This window comes from Colius striatus, chromosome 4, assembly GCF_028858725.1.
Source record: "Colius striatus isolate bColStr4 chromosome 4, bColStr4.1.hap1, whole genome shotgun sequence".
In the NCBI taxonomy this organism is placed as follows: Eukaryota; Metazoa; Chordata; class Aves; order Coliiformes; family Coliidae; genus Colius; species Colius striatus.
In genome coordinates, this window is record NC_084762.1 from 5347932 (window position 1) to 5366717 (window position 18786).

The following is an 18786-nucleotide window of genomic DNA, read 5'->3' on the forward strand; positions in this document are numbered from 1 at the left end:
ACATATGGGAGTTAACTACAGGAAAGACACTGAGGTGTTGGAGCATATCAAAAGAAGGGCAACAAAGCTGGGGAAGAGTCTAGAGAACAAGTCTTACAAGGAGCAGCTGAGGGACTGGTGTTCCCTCAGAAAAGGAGGCTGAGGAGAGACCTTATAATTCTCTATAACTACCTGAAAAGAGGTTGTAGCCAGGTGGGTCCTAGTCTCCAAATTTGTAAGTGACAGGACAAGAGGAAACAGCCTCAAGTTGCACCAGGTGAGATTTAGATTGGAGACTAGGAAAAAGGGTTGTCAAGCATTGGAGCAGGCTGCCAAGGGCAGTGGTAGTCGCCATCTCTAGAAGTATTCAAAATACATGTAGATGTGGCACCTGGGGACATGGTATGGTGGTGGCTGTGACAGTGCTGGGTTAAATGGTTAGACTCAATCTTTAAGGTCATTTCCAACATAAATGATTCTATGTTTCTATGATCAGAAAATACAATGAGCTTAAAGCTAGTTAAATGCACTTGAGTGTGTCTGAGACAAAAATAGGAGATAATGGGTATCAGGGGGCTATCTGGCCCTGAAACTGAGCAGGAGTTTGCAACAATATCCAAAAAAGAGCCTGTGAACGCTGTAAGGCAGCAGGCTAGTGACTGAAAGCTGTCAGTTGGTCCATCACTGTGACCACATGTCGTATGCAGTTGTAGGCTTGCTGATAACAGAAACATGTCAACAGTTTGGCAAGATTTCAGAGAACAGCAGGGGGGAAGGGGTTCCCTTTGGAGCTCAAGACTCTCCGGCTCTTTCCATGTCCCTCTTGGCACCTCTGGTAAGTCTGGGGCTTGAAGACCTTAAAAGGACTGAACCAAATTCTTCCTTAAGCTATTTGTAGGTGCAGAGGTGCAGGTTTGCAGCAGTCAGACAAGTAGAATGGCAGCAAAACTTGGCTCAAACTCTTTTGCACGAGTATGTAATAAATTAATGAGGTGAGGAGCATTCTGCCCTTCATATTTTTGGAAAACAGTAAGGGCAATCCCAGTAATTATGAGGTAAAGTAGTGGGAAATGGAATGACATAAACAAGACACGACAATTAGAAAACAGATCCTGCTAGGATACAGAATCAGAAGTCCCAAGAGTCCTGTTATTGAAGTAGTTTAAAAATACATGAGAGAAAAGAATGATCAGTCCTAGACTGGCAGAGAATAGGGAACTGTAAATCCTCATTTTTGATTTCTATATAAAAATTCTAAGAACGAGTCCTTTAGTGAAAGAAAATGCCACAACTATTCTATTCCTACAACAGATTTTTTTTTTGCTTGATTATACAAAATTAACCTCAGAATATGTTTTCATGGCTCTAAGGGGTTTTTTCCTTTTCTAGGGAAAAAAGGGAAAGCTCTCCTTTACCTCTCACTTTCTTCCTCCCCTCCCACTTGTGTGCAGAATCTGGATATTTAAGCTAGGTATTCAGTTGGAATGTTTGTCTTCACAATGTTAGTAATTAAATCCAGGAGCTCTGTCAGTCATGTGAACTCAGCATTTTTTTTTATGAGAAATTATGTAATCATTTAAAGCCTGAACTGCATCTGTCATTTAAATCAGTTTGTAGTACTCCTCACCAGTGTGCTCGTCCTGGATATGTTTATATCGATTCACAGAAAAACTTACTACCTAGCTCCCAGTACGGCAACAACGGGTCACTCCGGCCCTCAAAGCAACTCTTAAATGAACTCTCAAAAGCGAAATGAAACAACTTGTAAGGCATTCAGAAAGAATTCAGTGCAGTGACTTTGAGCAGTGATCTCACACATTAGTATTCATGGTCATAAATTTAAAACCAAAGAAATTAATCAGATAAACTTGCTCAGGAACACTAATACCTTCTAAAACTATTATACAAGATATAGTAATAATGTTTCAGTCCTTATCTAGGCGGTCCTGCTTGAGCAGGGGGGTTGAACTAGATGAGCTTTAGAGGTCCCTTCCAACCCCTGCCCTTCTGTGATTCTGATTCAGCCAGCATTGTATTTGGCTTAGGTTCATGTTAAAATCTATCTTCTGAATTGCCCAAGCAACATGTAAATGTATGGGCTCAAAATATCCTTTTAAACAGAATATAGCAGTATTCTCATTTATTTTCCCTTTTCCACCATGTCTTTACTATCTCATGTATAGTAAACAATTTATAACAGTCATTTTTTTTACTTTCATGTTTGAAATTTGGCGTCAGAAAATAATTTCTAATAAGTGGCTGAAATGAAGAATCCCATCTTGCTGAATGAGCCTGTGTCCAGCAGCCGTTAGCTGGGACACACACAAACAGGAATATCAACCAGGGGTTCTGTCATGCGATCTCTTCCACTGCACATACAAATATAGAACATGACCATAAAAAGTAACAGAACATGCTCGCTGTGAAGTAATTTATTGCAGTGTCTGCTGGATTGGTATGCTGCCTGGAATTACCTTCTCGGCCCCTACTATTTTCACATAGATAATAAAGGCTGTGCGCTGCAACAGATTCCAAATGAAAACATATCAGCATTAGTAACAAGGAGCAAAACCCTGCAAAAGCTACTTCAGCAAGCTTAACTGTTTGAAAATGTTTGCTAGTGACTCACAGCAGGAGTTAAAGAGCTAAATGAATACCAGGGCTGCAACATTTTCATCATCAAAAGACTGCTTTTGGGACGATATACGTTTCTCTTTGCTGAGCACAAAGAGGAAATCTACGGATTATTATACATATAGAAGCTTTCTTTTTGTTTGAAATCCGTATTCATTAGTTTGTAAGCCACAAGGGCTGAGCTAATTTATTTTTCCAGGGCATTCTCCCCTCCCTCTTTTTTTTTTTTAAAGGCACCATGTATGACATCCCAACAGGACAGGAACTGAGTAAATCCCCTCAGTCTCCACACCGCTGTCTCTGAATGTCTGCAAAGCTCCTATGCCATAATCGCAACCCGCTGGCTCACTCGCAGCTTTACATTATAAAGCAAACAGTCTAGACAGCTGAATGACAGAATTACTCTCTTTTCTCTTGCATTTATAGATACGCTGTCATCTTCATTTGCTTTTCTCTACTCTGTGCATTCTGATACGCTAATGATTAGCTTTCCTGTTTGGATTTCACACTGACTCCAACAGCTCTAGGCTATAAATACAACCAGAGCCCAGATGACATCACATCAGTAAGGGCAGGCAGGGAGGACCCCGGCTTCTTTCCTTCTCCTGAGTTAGCTGGTGATAACCAGCTTTTCAAAATGGCTTTACAACAAGATTTTTTTTCCTCAGTGAGACAGAGATAGAAAAAGCCTAGTGCCTGGAACTGACACTCTCTGCTGTGGAAAATACCATTCAAGTTGAACAGCCTAGGCAGCCTTCCATTAGTTTCAGGTCTGTCTGTAATATAGCTGAATGTATCTCTGCAAAAAATAAGTGCAAAAAAGAGAACAACAGTCACTGAATCATTTTTATTTGAAAAGACCTTTAAGATAATTGACTCCAACCATTAATGAACAACGTGCATTTGGATACCTAAGAATAATGTGTACCTAACAGCCTTGATGTTGAAAAACTCTAAGTGACTGGACTGGGCTTGTTCTCACTGAGAAAGGAACTTCAGTCTGTAATATTCCTGGTGTTTTAACTTCAGAATGATGTGTACATACATCCCAGGTGGCATTTCCTTGGTGCTAAAGATAGATAAATGATAAAAGGATACTTCCTTCCCTTCAACAAGTTGCAGAAATCTATGCAAGCCTCATAACGTGCTGCTAAGACATATGGATATACCTGGTCAGCTCTGGTGATGTTTATAGCAAGGCTTTTATCATTTCTTGCTCTTCTTAAGGCTTCTGTAACTGTCCTGCTGGATTGATGGACAATTGTGTTTTACATTTGTTTGTGGTTTTTTACCTTTGTTGTCACCTTGTTTGTTTTGTTGCCATTTTGAAAATGAAAGTTTCTAAACTTTACAGTTGAAAACAATCTCAAAGCTTTGACATAAGGTAAGAAAGCTGTAAGGGTAAAAGTGAGGAGAAGCCATTTGCCATTCTCACTTGAAAAGCAGAGACAATCATACCCATAGCACATCAGCACCAGAGGCCAAACGGTGAGCTGTAGCTTTTACTCTTACCAGAGCTGTGACAATGACAACACTTCAGGACATTTGCATTGTATTATGGGCCATCGCAAACTGTTCCTTGGGGAATGTTTTACCTATGAGCACGAAGAGTTTTGTGGGCCAGTGGGTTCGACTGTATTCACAGCCAATAGAAATGACTGTTCGGGGACTGTACCAGTGGGAATTTTGCCTGTTCTCCGTGAGTCACGACCCACTTTTAATCTCTTGAGATCAGGGACAGCTGGATAAACAACTGATCCCTGCCTGGAACTCAATAAATCTAAAACCTCATCTGGAATACCTGTGCTTTTTTTTCCCTTGAGTACCCTTGTCATTACAATATATTGATTAGAAAAACTTGTCATTTGTGTCTCCAAGGACAACAGCAAAATTTCAATCATTTATACTGGTGACCATGAATTCTGATTTGAAAACATGTATTTTAATGTACTCTGGAGCAGAGAGAGCAAGTGGAATCAAGACTGAACTGAAGGCCAGGGAGAGACTGTGCAAGTGAAGTCTTAATTCCCTGTATGCTCCAAGAAGGAAGGTTCGAGGGTGTTCCCACAGAAGGACTACATGATCGCTGCTCCTGGGGATGACAGAGTGCTATTTGTGCCCTCCAGAAACTACAAATGAGATTTCATATCAGCTCTGCAGCTTCCCTGAGCTTTCTACTTGTGATGGGCGGATTTAAATAGCTGCTACTAAAATAAGTATATAAATCAGCTTGATATAAAATGGGACTTATTTCATTTTCTTGACAAAGTGCTTTACCTTCCTTCCAGAATTAGCCTAACCTGAACCTCAGCTTGCAGAAAGCATTCCTGGGGGCCTAGCAAAAGAGCCAACTTCTTCCCTGGCATTCCCAGAGAATTCCATTTCTTTCCAGAGAAACATTGATCCCACTTACAGCCATAAAGTGGAAAACTACTTTGGTTTCTTCAGTGACCTCAGATGTATTGGTACAGAAAGGGTCCTTAACTCTGAACCATGGCTTTCTGATTATTACAGCACCATGGTAATAACACTGCAAGCAAGCCTCTAAACACTGTATAAATAAAGTAACAAACAAAAGCAAATGCAGGGATTGATATTAAATACATGGCAAGACAGCCTTTTTAATACACTGCCTCTTGAAAGTCTTGGTCATTTTTCTTACCTCTTGAGGCTCTTGACATTGAGATGCTAACACCAGGAAAGATCTTTGTGCTTGGAAAGCAGCACGAACCATCTCTGCCTGTAACAAAAGGAGGAATATAAATTAAACCTCAGCCTGTAACCTCCCAACACCTCTTCTTGGCAGCTCAAAGTCAAGTGTAGCAGCTCAGATCTTTCTTGCTGCTTCTCATCTAAATCACAGCACCACTGACTGGAAGAAATGTTTTACAGTACTGGCTTAGCCATAATCTTTTTTGAAATATGAGGTTAAGTTCCCTGCCTTCCTCAGATAGGAGATAAAATGAGTTGATATGCAGCCTTTTGATTATCATTTGTAAGATTAGTCACAGGAGGACTTAATTTTAGCACTTCAGAGAATGTCTGGGCATTTTCATGATGATGTTTATACTCGAGTGCCTAACAACAACTTAGTTCCAGTGAGAATGGCAACCTGCAAACTTTCTGTTGAACTGTAACTCAGGCTGTAGTGATCTAGCGAGTTGAGCTTGGTCTGTTTGCTGAGGGACGAAGCTGTATCTCATTCCTTGCCTGTCCTCTGTGATCAGACCCTGAGACTGATGGCTAGGAGAAATGCTGGCTGAAGATTTTTAGGCAATTTTCCTCCACAGAACTCTAGGATTTGGATTAAAGTTGCATCTGACAGTGTGTTTACATGCTAACAGCCTGGATGGGAGATAAATCTCTACCCTTCTGGGTCTTCCCCACTGTTCAGATTTCTGGTCTTTGTTTGAACACTACACATTTCTATACATCTTCTGTACCTTGATTAGAATCTGATCACTATTTCAGTATCACCTATGCTTCATTCAAGTGGATGAGTAGTGACTAAGAGAAAGCATTATTGGTATAGAAAAGGATTATTCATAACTAGTGTATATTGCTAAATAAAAACCAAGCCAAATGCTGTTAAGTTAAACCATTATGAATAGGTACATTTATGATAACTTTGTGAAAGGGTGGGGAAGCTCAGGCTGTTTTTCCTTGGGGTTTCTTCAATCTAAAAAGAAAACAAGAACATTTTCTATGCAGGCCTATGTGGATACAACTTAAAATACATTAAGTCAGGAAATCCGAAATTGTAGCAAAATATAACAGCCAAATTGTGTTTATTCCTCTTAAAATGTGATGGCATGAATAAAACATCATCTGTTAGGATGAAAATCTCTGCAAGGAAGATGGTAAAAGAAGCCCAACTTGGACTGTATTTGGGGAGAAGAGGATATTGTAGTCTCAGAGGCAGAGATTTGGAAGAGGGTAATCATCTCTATAAATAGACAAAGAAATAAATAATAAGGGAAATTGCTTGAACATAGGACACTTAAGTTTTCCAGACTTAGACATAAATACCAACAATAATAGCAAGGTTTAGATAATCTTGGACATTTCAGAAGACTGACTTTTTGGTATAGAAATTCATAAAACAACAAACTGTGTGCTATTTTAAACTTAGGGGTTTTTGTGTGAGGAGGATCTTGCAGAAGAGCTGACCAAAACCTAATGTGATTATGAATAGATTTGGTTCTTCTTAAATTGCCTGATGGACAAAAATAAATCTATAGCTAAGGCTTGGCATTTTAGAATGGCAACTGTTAGAAGAGCAGAAAAAAATCAGTGAATGAAGATGACTGGGCTGAGTCACATAATTATTTAATTGCTGGAAAGGATGGATTTACATTAAGAATGGAAATAGCTATGTGTGCTGGGCAGGAAATTGTAGGAAAGGGCTACAATCTCTGAACAAGTAACTACCTAAAGAAAGACATTAAGAATAGGTAAAAAAGTAAAACAAAGCCTCATTACTTTAAGCTATTGGGATAATGAAGAAGGAAAGGGATGAAGTGAGGCCGTGGTGGTGACCTGAAGGGTATATTTGCCTTGCCTACATTATTCTTGATATATAGGTACCTGTTGTTGAATGAACATTCTTCCCCAGTTTCAGAGAAGTTGATGTACAGGAAGATATGCAAAGGATAGCTAAAGAGAATGATGAGAAACCAATGAGGGTTACATCATTTGAAAGGGAAGTCGAGCTGAGAGTGACATTGGTTCTGTACTATTTATGTTCTAGAGGACTGAAGTCATTGGCAGATGGAAGCACAAGTAGAAAAGATTTTAAATAGATATCATTTGGAGATAGTACCAGATGCCAGAATTATGCAATGATGGATTGGGTAAATGCACCCAAGAAGAGGGGGAAGAAGTGATTACATGGCTGTTAGTTTGACTTCAACACCATACACATTTAGAACGGATTTGGGACGAGTGATTTTATTACACAGGTGAAAATTAAAAATGACTGAAATTACAATGGGATTGTCTGTGGTTAAAAGTATTACTTTGGAGCATTGTTTGGAGTTTTCAGTTTCTTAGACAAGGGTAATGTGTCAGATGTAGCATATTTAGATATTATATAAAATGCTTATTTTGGGTCCTCATAAAAAACTCGAAGTGGAAATGATGCAAAGTGGTATACAAAAGTTGGATAAGAATCTGGATCAACAGTGACAATAATAGGGTCTGTTACAGGTGGTGTTACCTGTGAGGAGGAAAGCTGCTAGTTATGCTTCTCAGTGATTAGTTTTAGGAACCATCAATATCTTTATTAGAGCGGCAAGAATTAGGTGTGCACTCATAAAATTCACGGGCAACACAAAGCTAAGTGGTTTTAATATTGTCAAGAAGGTCTCATGTATCATTTGAGATGAGTAAGACAACTTTGTTGGTACAGGTAATATGAATAGGATAAGATTTAGGAGTCCTAACCTCCCACCACTTAAAAACAATGCATAATTTGGGGTGTAAACATGGAACTGATTACTTGGTAACGCTGAAGACTGGAAAATGGAAGTATAAAAGCAAGGAATGGGGCTTTGTGAAAAAGAACTTATGCAGTTCTACTATGGATGTGGCAAAAATCTTTTCAGTAGAGCTCCAGAAGAGTTAGTACCATTGGAGAGGACCTCCTCTGGAATTCTGTGTAAAGCACTAGTCATCTGTGTTAAATAAATACAAGTTTAATTCAGAACTAATGCAGAGAAAACCTATTTGGATGATTAGAGCAAAGAGTGTCTGTCATACAAAGATATACTACAAGACATATTCACTTGTTTTGCTTAGCAACACAGTGGCTGAGGAATATGGTGATTCTTTCTCACATGGAATGTAAATAACAAAAGAAAGAAAATGGTGCTGTAAGCAGATGATCACAGATCTGTAAACTGGGTCATGAGTATTCATAATCTCAAATTTAGAAGATTTCCATTTCTCTAAAAAGCAAGGTTCAGAAGGGATCTTCCAAATTCCCACACAGAATTTGTAGGACTAGGTATTGATTGGAAATCTTGTGCTGTATGCCCAAAATCTTTCCAGCCCCAGAAGCTTTCAGTGGTGTAGAGATCTGAGCACTCACGTCTCTCACCTTTAAATTGTAATCAGAAGATGACTAGATGATCTCTAGAGGTCCCTTCCAACTCCTGCCATCCTACGATTCTATGATGGTGCTAACACAGTTTTTGCATTTTATAACCAGATTAAGACTTCTGCCACAGTTGCTTCCTTCTTTCTCCAATAGCATTAAAAATGCCTTTCTGAGTTTTACAGTTTCCTGGCATGTCGTACTTCTTTCCATGCATCAAAGTAATACAAGAGCTTCTTCTCATTAACAATGCATTAGTTGAGTCTATCACCATTCCAGCTCTTTCTTGTAGTGTTGGAAATATGACACTTCATTGCTACCTCCTTCTATTCAGCAGGCAGGCTGTGTAACTGAGCAGACAGCACTTTTTAATAGGGAGATGACTCTTCCATTAGAGCCCCATGCTCAGTGAAGACTTAGGAGTGAAAATAGACCGGGGAGCAGTTTATCTCAACAACTTGTGCGGCTCAGCCAAAATATCATCACAGAACAAATCAGCTGAAACTCTTTCAGTTATAATGAACAATAGTAATAAATCCTCAATATCAAAACCACATGGGAATCTTGAGTAAATTTATCAGAGTAGACTAGACTGCAAACTTACATCTGTCTGCAGATAAAAATGGGCATAGTTTGGAGCAACAGATAATTGACATCTAAAAGCTGTGCGTACTCCTTTTGTCATACTTAGGATTATGAATGGACACAGCAATCATCAGACAGAATCCTCAACTGAGGTGAATATTTTGAAGGAAGTAAATTCCTTCAAAGCGTTTCCTACTTTGTTCTTAGCAGTTTGTTCTCGAGGCTGGAGGAGATGGCTGTGACTGGGGACCTGAATGCCAGGACTGTGTGGTGTTCCATTCACTGCCTCTGCTTCCCCATTGGAGAAGTGTGGAATAAGGTGTCTGAATCCTTTTTTCTCAAGTGTGTTTGACAGCTGATGTGACTGATAGGGTTGGGAGGACTGAAGTCTGACATGTATGCAATTGTCAGCCAAATTTTGTGCCTGACTTTTGTGTCATGGCTGACTACAGTGAGTGACCTCTCGGTTGCCATCGCAGTAACAGCATAGTCAGACCTCTTTACAGTGAAGCCTGCAGAGGTTCATGGAGGAATCATATGTATTTAGAAATCATCCTTTTAATAGCAACTGGTTTAACCTTCTCTGTCACAATATCATGCCAACTTTTGATATTTCCCAGCAACCACTGCTTGAAAAATTGCCAGAGGCTCTGTGAGAGATGTATCATGGAGACAATGCTTCTGACCTGTTTGAAGGAGCAAACTCGAACTGGTTCACACTGGGTAGACATAGATGCACTGACCCTGAAGCTTAAGTCACCCGTTTGCTTTGGCCAAGTTCAGTTCTCCAGAGCAGATAAGATTTTAGGATCTGTCTCTTTCTGATTTAAATGTTTTATTCAATCAAAGTTGCCCATCACTCTAATAAATGTATTATTTATGTGACAACAGTTTGGCAAACTTCAAGGAGAAACAAGTACATGCATTCAGATGTCAAGTTACAAGTAAATTCAGTCTTTGAAAAAAAGACTGAATAATCCATAACTAAACAGAAGTAAGAGAAACAAAGGATTTCCTGATGAAATTTAACCAAGAAAGTTGCCCTATTGACCTGAGAATATTATATTTGTCAAATGTTATTATATTTAAGAACATATTTTTTCAGAGTCATAGCACTGAAGGGAATAAAGTATGTATCAGGATCCACTAGACTTTCTGTTGTTGGAGAATAATACACATCTGCATATGTCTACACATGCTAATGTTAACAGTGATAATTTGCCTGTCAAAATACAGAGCAATACACATTCTGAACTTCTAAAATATAATTCTTCTGCAAAACAACAGTAAATGGGACGTGAGGGAAAAGACTTGGATTTAGTGGTCCTGAGTTCTAATCGTAGTTTCTGCAGAAATAATTTTGGGTCCTTTGGGTTTAGCAACAGCCACAATGACTGACAGCAAATGACATCTGGAGATGGAGCTTCACTGTTGGGAGCAAAGACTGCCCTCTAAAAGAGACAGTACTGCCAGAGGACGAGAAACAGTGTGTCTTTTACATTCTGCTTTCAAGAGCCTCTTCAAAGTGAAGTGGTGAAATGGCTGGTGGCTTGGAAGGGAGAAGCAAGAAATGGAAAAAGAATGGAGTTTAGAATATGAGGCTGCCATAGAAACTATCCAGGCCAGCTAAAGAGACACTATTTATTTTGTACAGCGTATTGGCTGATAGAGATTTTTAAAAATCTAGGCCAAATGCTGAAGAGTCACTGGCAGTTCTCCAAAAAGAGCACTTTTTATACTGGAAAAGGAAAGAAAGGAAAAAACTGTCACCTTTCTGTTACTGGGCCATGCAGAAAACAGGGTTGAAATTCTAGTCAAAATGGAAGTCAATGGGAGATTTGCCATTGATTTTGATGGAGCCAGACACCATCTCAGATATTTTCTGTTTTCAGACAGATACATTTGACTATCAATTAGCTGTCCTCTGTTAGTGAGGGATTTTTAGTGTGTTTTCAGCCTCCATGGCTATGGCTATGTTAGGGAATTTGGGTTAAAATTTCTGAGCATTGCTACTGCCTGTCCAGAACCAATGTAATGTTCTATCAGTGCCACTCTGTCTCTCCATATCTAACAGCATATTACACATTGCCATGTAACTGTGCACAGGGTTAGCCAGGATTACTTATTTGTTGTGTCAGAGAAGCATCTGTATCTTCACCAGCTTTACCTTTTAGGAAGCTTGACTGCGACTTGAACCACTCAGAGCTCGTACTTCTGGTGGAGCTCAAACCATATTAGTCTTAAAAGACTTTTCAGTGATACTGACATAAAATCATAGAATGGTAGAGGTTGGAAGGGACCTTTAGAGATCATCTAGTCCGACCCCCCTGCAGAAGCAGGTCCACCTAGACCATAAGACAGATGGATAGAATTCTTTGGGGTAAATAGTCGCTGCCATTTTATTTCTCTGTATGAAACACAAACTATACTGATGTATTGGAGTAAAGGGCTGTTTAAAGCTACAACAGTGGTTTTTACATTAATTACAACATTATTGCCTTGGATAAAGAATATACAGGTTCTGCATCTTTTGCACCAATGAAATTTGCCACAGAGTTCCAGAAATTCCTCTAAGCTCCCCCAGTTTTGAGTGACATTAATTGTTCTCATTGATCTCAAGGGATTGTTAACTTTAAAACCTAATGAATACTATGTAAATGTCAGCTTTGTTAAATAATTAATTATTAATCTTGGTAGCAGAAGCAGTGAGTTATTTTGATCCTCTGTCACTGTTTCAAACCGATACAAATGTTTGGCTGCAGGGTCCTTGCAGCTACTGATTACTTTGGTTATTTCTCTAATGGACTGTTTTGCTCCTGAGGTCTGCTGCTAAGCAGTCCCACTCTCTATCACCAGCAATTCTCTCAGAAGCCTTTCTCAGTAAAGGTCCAAATGCATGCTGAGGAAATTTCCAAAAAGGCTTTGCAATTTCACAGGCTTTAGGATGCCATTCATGTGTCCCTGATTTAACAAACACAAGTTCTAGGGATTTCAGATGCTTATCTCTGTAAATTAAAAAGGTTACAGCACTCGTTGAGGTATCGCTTCTCTAGCACTGTTCACCAGGCACCCTACTGAGGATCTGATTTCTTGACTCTCTGAGTCTGACAAATGCCAAATTCCCTGACAGAAAGATTGGAAACTGGAAACCTTTAGAGCGATAGGTTCTTATATTGAAACGGCTCCGTGTATGTTCTGCTTCTCACACACTTCAGGACAACTGCTGACATTGCCCATCTCATTCTGCAAGTAGTCCCACTGAGCTCCCTGAAAGTAATGTCTAAAAAAGTGCCAGAATCTGTCTCCTTATATCTTCCCTTCCACTTTTATCACGTTAGCAGAATGCCAACCCCTGACTAAAATGTGCTAACATGGAAGGAAATTCAAAGCTTAAATCCGACACATCTATAATGGCATTTAAGGTTTCTTCCCACCAGAGGGAAGAAACTTTCACCAGAGGAAAGGAACTCTGCTTTCCTTTTCAGAGGTGCTAAATACCAAAAGCCTGCATTTAGTTGGGGCCTCTCATGCACAGTGATGTGATCAAAAAGCAGCTGTTTTTTTTAGACAGAACATGTATTAAAACAAGAAGAAAGAAATATTGCAGCCTCAAAGATCTACTTCAAGATCCAAACCCAATCTTTTTATTATAGCTTCGTGACTTAGAGTAAATCATACAATTAAACCTATGGAACAAACCAGCAAAAAATAAACTGCTTTGCAGTTCAGATTAATTATGGAAGTACACAGTTCTATTTATGGATGTCAGCAGACAGGCAGAAATTTGCAGTGACAGTGACACGGTTTAATCTATCCTAATGAACTCTTCAATATTCAGAAATCTGGCCATATTGGTCATGCAATTCGTACTGGATAAAAAGAGGCAACACACATTTGTGGCCACATTCTACCCTCATCACTTCTGACAGCACTCCCAGCTTATTTAAAACAACATCCAACCGTGCATTGGTTTCCCTTGTGGCTTAATTCTCATCATTCACTGAACTCCTTTTTACTAGAAACTGACTGAAGAGCCAGATTCTGAGCTCATTGTTTGGTTTTTTTTGCTGACTACAATTAACAGCCTTCTCAGTTTCCAAGCCCAGCATTTCTATACACTCAAAACAGTTGCAACCACCAACTAGCAAAATAAAAGCAGGCCAGGGACAGGGACACAGGATGAGTGAAAAGAGTGTGCATGTGCTTTTCAGAAAGAATGAGACTGAAAATTAATAAAAGACTTGCTCATAGCCTGGAACAACAAATGACATCAAGTAAGCAAGGGAGATGTATGTCCCAAAGCAGGAAAATCAATGGGGAAAAAAACCACCCCAAAGCATTCAGGCATGTGTATTTCTCAACTTGAAATAAATGGCCTTAAACAGTGTTACTACTCCAATCCTAGTTTGTCACAGGAGAAAAAAGAACCATAAGCACTGATGCCAGTGAAGGCGTTTTCGGTCACAAGAGGTTCACTCTGATGAAAAAAACAGGGATACTACCTCTCTGCTCCTCTGTTCTGGTTTTCTTGATGGATCACCATAGTTCAATTTGTTTGTGTTCCTGATTTCTCTTGTCTCTGATGGAGGGAATGTCATATGGAATATTATATATTCTCACCTCCCTCTCCTAAATGTATAGGTGCATGTTTCTCCTGCTAGTCATACACAACTAAATGCCCAGTATTGGCCACCATGGCATGTGTTTTTCAATAGAGCCTGTTCAACTTCTATCTCTTCCTTGCCTTTTTTAAAGAAAAAGAAAACCAAGCAGTGTTTGCTGCAGTGTCAGTGTCAAGAGACTTAACTGCCTGCTCCAGATCCCATCAGAATTCATGGGAAAACTCCCACTATTTCAGGGGGTGTTGGCCTGGACTCACAATGCACAGGTTCTTCACACTCAGGGGCCATCTTATTCCCAATCAGGTGTCTGGCACTTACACACATGCAACCACCTCTGTACACCACTGCACCTGACCCAAGAAATCCTGCTTGCTTTGAAAACTAGATGCAATCCCTAGGCCACAAGTGAAGTCACTCTTTGGAACAGAGCAATCAAAAGTGGTGAAGCTCCAAAAAATGATACTCTTTCTAGATTAGCCACTTGGCTTCACTGTGTATATTGCATTCCCATCTTCCTTGTCACAGCAAAGTAAAAAGTCTTTATTGCTTATGTCATACAGTATCTCATAGTACGTTTGCAGGGTGAGAAGTAGAGCTGAATTAGCTTTAATACCAACTGTAATATTGCTAGATTTCCAAAGCTGCTTCTTTAGTTGATGATTATTTGGGGGTTTTTCATTTTTGGTGGATAGCAGGTACTGCTTTCTACACTTAGTCTCTTTCAGCTGAGTGCATTTTGTACGCTATAAAAATGTTTGTCTTTTTATTCTTTGTGTATTTTACATTTCTCCATCCTGTGGTAGCTACTTGGTTTGGACTTTATTTCATGTGGCAGAAAATACCTATGACAGAAATGCAAAGGCAGCCTGACTGCAAGCTTCTCTTTGGACATGTTGACATCATCCTTCTCTCTGAGCTCTAATTCAGCTTTCAACACAATGCCTAAAACCGCACAGCCTCTGGGCACAAAAGATGAACGTGAGAGGACATTTGTGCATTCTGTTGCCTTGTAAGCATATTGCCTTGTTAATGAGGAATCAGTCAAATAATGGCTTTGATAGTCTGTGTTTATATCAGGTAAGACAAAGTGCAGAAGTGGTTTTTGGTGTGTCACGGACAGCAGCACATCCTGTTCAAAGTTCAGGGCTATGAAAGTCATTCTTCAACATCTCTCAGGAGAAAACACAAGATACAGTTATTTCATGTGTAATAGATACCCTGTTAGAGAGGCTATTTTGCAAAGTGCATAGATACCTCCTAAAAGATAACTCCTGCTTTCAGTTGTCTGTATTTACAAGGACTCTGCTTGGAAGGAGCAGAGAAGAGTAGCATCGCTTTCATGTAATACCATAAGGAAAAGAACCTGTGGGTATGTGCACAGGAACGTTTGTGGGGTTGAACACTGCTTCCCCTGCTCATGATGATAGCAAACCAGTGCATACACACAGAGAACCCCTGCAGATTGGATCACGTGCTGTGAATTGCTGCTTCCTGCTCTCTTGGTCAGTACTCACACATGTAAGGAATTGTATCTAAACTCTCTCCCTGTAAGTAGCAAGCTAATCAACAACCTTTTTATTTCTGAATGCTCCAAACCCACAATGTAGTTGGTGGGTTGTCTGAGCTCTGCATTTTAGCAGCGGGAAGTTGATGGAAGAGAGGAGAGAAAAAGACATCCATATTTCTATAGTTTTCCTTTCCAAGTACACTAGCTTGGATGAGAGAAGGGGAAACATAACTTAATCACTCAGACAATCTGTTCTTTCAATTAATAGGATAGGGAGGTTAAAAGATTTTTACAAATAAACAACAAAAAAGGGCAAGCATTAGTTTATATGTTTGACAGAAAGGCTGGAGTTCTGCTCTTCGCTGTACTACATAAAATACTGAAAAATGGAAATCTTACGTTATCTGTCCTTCTCTCATAGAACTAGTACATTCTCTTCTTATCATTATGTCTCATCTGGTACATTACTCAAACTCCAGCCAAAGTATTCCACCACTTGAGATATCATACAAACAAAAACAATGTGAAGAGGCGTAACACATCAACTCATCACAAAAACCTGCCGTCTAAAATCTAGCTTGCTTTGCTTTGACTGGGCACAGAGCACATCAAATCTGTTTGACCAGCTTCCTCACTGGGACTCCATCTGAAGGTTGGCTGTGCCTTCCACAGGCAGCTCTTTGTCATCTTCAGCACGTTTTCTGTAGTGGTGGATGCATCTGAGCAAAGTGATGGGACTCATCCCCCTGTGATCCAGCAATCAGCCAAGTTTGTCCTGTCTGCTGGGCCTAAGAGATCTGCCTCTGCTGTAGACCTACAGCTTTTGAATTTCCCTCATTCTGACAGAAGAACCTTGCAGCCTTGGCACAGATGGTGAATGTGCTTCAGGGCTGTTACAACCTGTAATAGATGGTGACAGCCTCCAAGACACTGGTATGTCAGGCCAAAGACAGCTGTTTGGCAGCAGTCTCACTCTTTGACTGTCTTCACATGCTCTGTGGTTACAACACGGAGAGCAGAAAGTGGTTTCCTAAAATCTGTGCCTGTAGAGAATTTTGCATTTCATCAAAATATCTAAATAACCACCAGATTTTTATGCCACAATGACAGGACAGGAAAAAGATCTCATCTTAGCCATTCAGGAGAATCTGTTTTAAACAAAGTATAAACCCTAGCCATTCTCTCTGTCTTTTGAAAACCTTCTTTAATGCAGTTGACCTCAGAGATTCACTACTGTCATTTGAATGAGAAATATGCTGCTCTCAAGATTGAGTCTAAGCAGAACTCTCCTTTGAGAAACTAATCTTTGTAAAATGCACTGTGTTGCAGTGTTTAACAGAGCAGAAGCTAGCTATTAGTTCCCCTTTTTATTTCATTCTCTTTCAATAGACTAGAGTACAGCATGCTGGAAAAAAAAAAGGGAATGAGGCTCCCCAACAGTTATTAGTTATGGCTGTGTTCTTCTTTTGGCCAGAAACATAAACCACACAATCCTTACAGCAATCAGCACAAATCACATCATGTTACATCCCCTGTTTCTTTACCATAACATGAAGCCTCTCTTTCTCTCATATTACCATTCTGGTCAATCAGGTATGTGAGGGTTTTCTAGGCAACAGGTGCTTTTTGAAATAAAATACAAGCTTCCCTTCAGCTCATTTTGTGAAAGAGACAGCAGCTGCAAGTATAATGCTGAGGACACATGGTCTATAAGACACCCAGAAGAAAAATACTCCTTGTTCCACTTGTTAAGGTAAAGCACAGATGTTGCTTCAGTGATAAGCATGAGCATAAGGCAACCCACAGTCTGCTTCATGTTGTAAATTCAGAATCTAAGATTTCAGAATATTTAGTAGGCTGCAATCAGGATCACCAGCTTCTTTATGTAAGGGAAAGTTGTTTATGTCTAATCTCATAGTCCTAACAAATATTCCTTACCCCAGTTTGCATTACACTGTCATCAACAATATGCTATGGACTATCCCCAGATTTGGCAGATAAATCAGTAATAGTCTTTTATATGGACTCAGTGATGAGTATCAAATAGTGACAAATGCCCAAATGAATGCACTCATGGAGTGAAATATTTACAGATAGTGTATATTATAAAAATACTGTACTAAATACTGTACTAAAAAGGTTAAATGCCATTTTTACCCAGCTCAGTGTTGGTACTAAGGCTATTTCTGTATCTCTCAGATCTAGACTGCAAAATAATGGTGTCCAATGCACATAATGACCAAAGCTAGAACTGATCTTTTCTCAGGAACAATTCTCTGCTTAGTGAGGTTGACATTCCTCTCCTCCACCCAGTTTATTAATCATCCTCTAATTTCCTTTAAGAACGACGTACATATGTTGTAGCTTATGGAACAACCACTAAGTCAAAAGACTTTGTCAAATAAAAGGGAACTGTAGCATTTTCTTAGAAACACAAAGAGCCTCTAGAATTGCCTGATTTCCTTACTCCTTCCAGTTTTCTAGGCCCAACTAGGTCAGAAACTCTACCAACAAGAACATGTAACGCCATCGAGGAAACACAGTTCACAAAACTGTAAAGCTCTTGAGTACGGTTGTTACTTTGGCCATTGTGCAAACTATTTCTGCTGGCCTTGTAGCACCTCATAGGACTGCATGTTTTTCTGGGCACAGTGTTTGTTATGCAGAGCAGCAGCTGCAATGAATTGGGAAACGTGCACATGGAGAAAAGCCCAGTGACACAGATCTACTAGAATAAATCAAAAGCTTCACACTCCTTCCAATCCAGCTCAAACTGATTGTGGCTCTTTGCAAAGGCTACATTGGTAAGCTGCTGGTGAGATGAGCCCATGCTCTGTCATTCTATCACCACCACTTTTAGAGAAGACAGGCTTAAAATATGAAATGAAACAAACCAGCTCTGACCTAAGGTTACAAAGTAATTTCATCAGGAAAATGATGGCATGGTACTTTCTTGCTGTGACATATGTGGTAAAAAAGTCACTTGAATATCTGATATACTCATTTTTCCGTTTGCTGTGTTGTTCCAAATGAGATAGGATCAATCAAACAAAGCCCAGAATCTCTACATTGAATGGAATGACAATACACATGCCTAGAAGACAACCACAAGAAGTCACCACTGCTCAGACCCATCTATTGTTTGACTCCTGCTCCATTTCATAGAATCATAGAATGGTAGGACTCCTGTTATTAATTGTCTTCCTGCCCTGCAAAGGGCTTAGCAGCCAAGAGATCAATTCAAATTGCTTGTGACTGAGAATATTTATGGGTTCTGCATACTATGATCTTCAACCTTTGGTGCTGTAGAAGAGAAGCAGCATCTTCTTATGAATCCATCAAGTGTTTTGCCCTTCCTGCAC

At 39.7% G+C, this 18786-nt stretch overlaps 1 protein-coding gene and 1 long non-coding RNA gene across 2 annotated transcripts in view; one reads left to right on the forward strand and one right to left on the reverse strand.

Annotated features, from left to right (window-relative positions):
* LOC133625275 (uncharacterized) overlaps positions 1-18786 on the forward strand; it is a 101013-nt gene that overhangs the window by 34471 nt on the left and 47756 nt on the right. The gene's annotated exons all lie outside the window — the stretch shown is intronic.
* CAP2 (cyclase associated actin cytoskeleton regulatory protein 2) overlaps positions 1-18786 on the reverse strand; it is a 61284-nt gene that overhangs the window by 28931 nt on the left and 13567 nt on the right. Inside the window, exon 4 of the mRNA XM_061994545.1 lies at positions 5276-5353. Within this exon, the coding sequence (XP_061850529.1) occupies positions 5276-5353 (78 nt within the window). The remainder of the gene's footprint in view (positions 1-5275; positions 5354-18786) is intronic.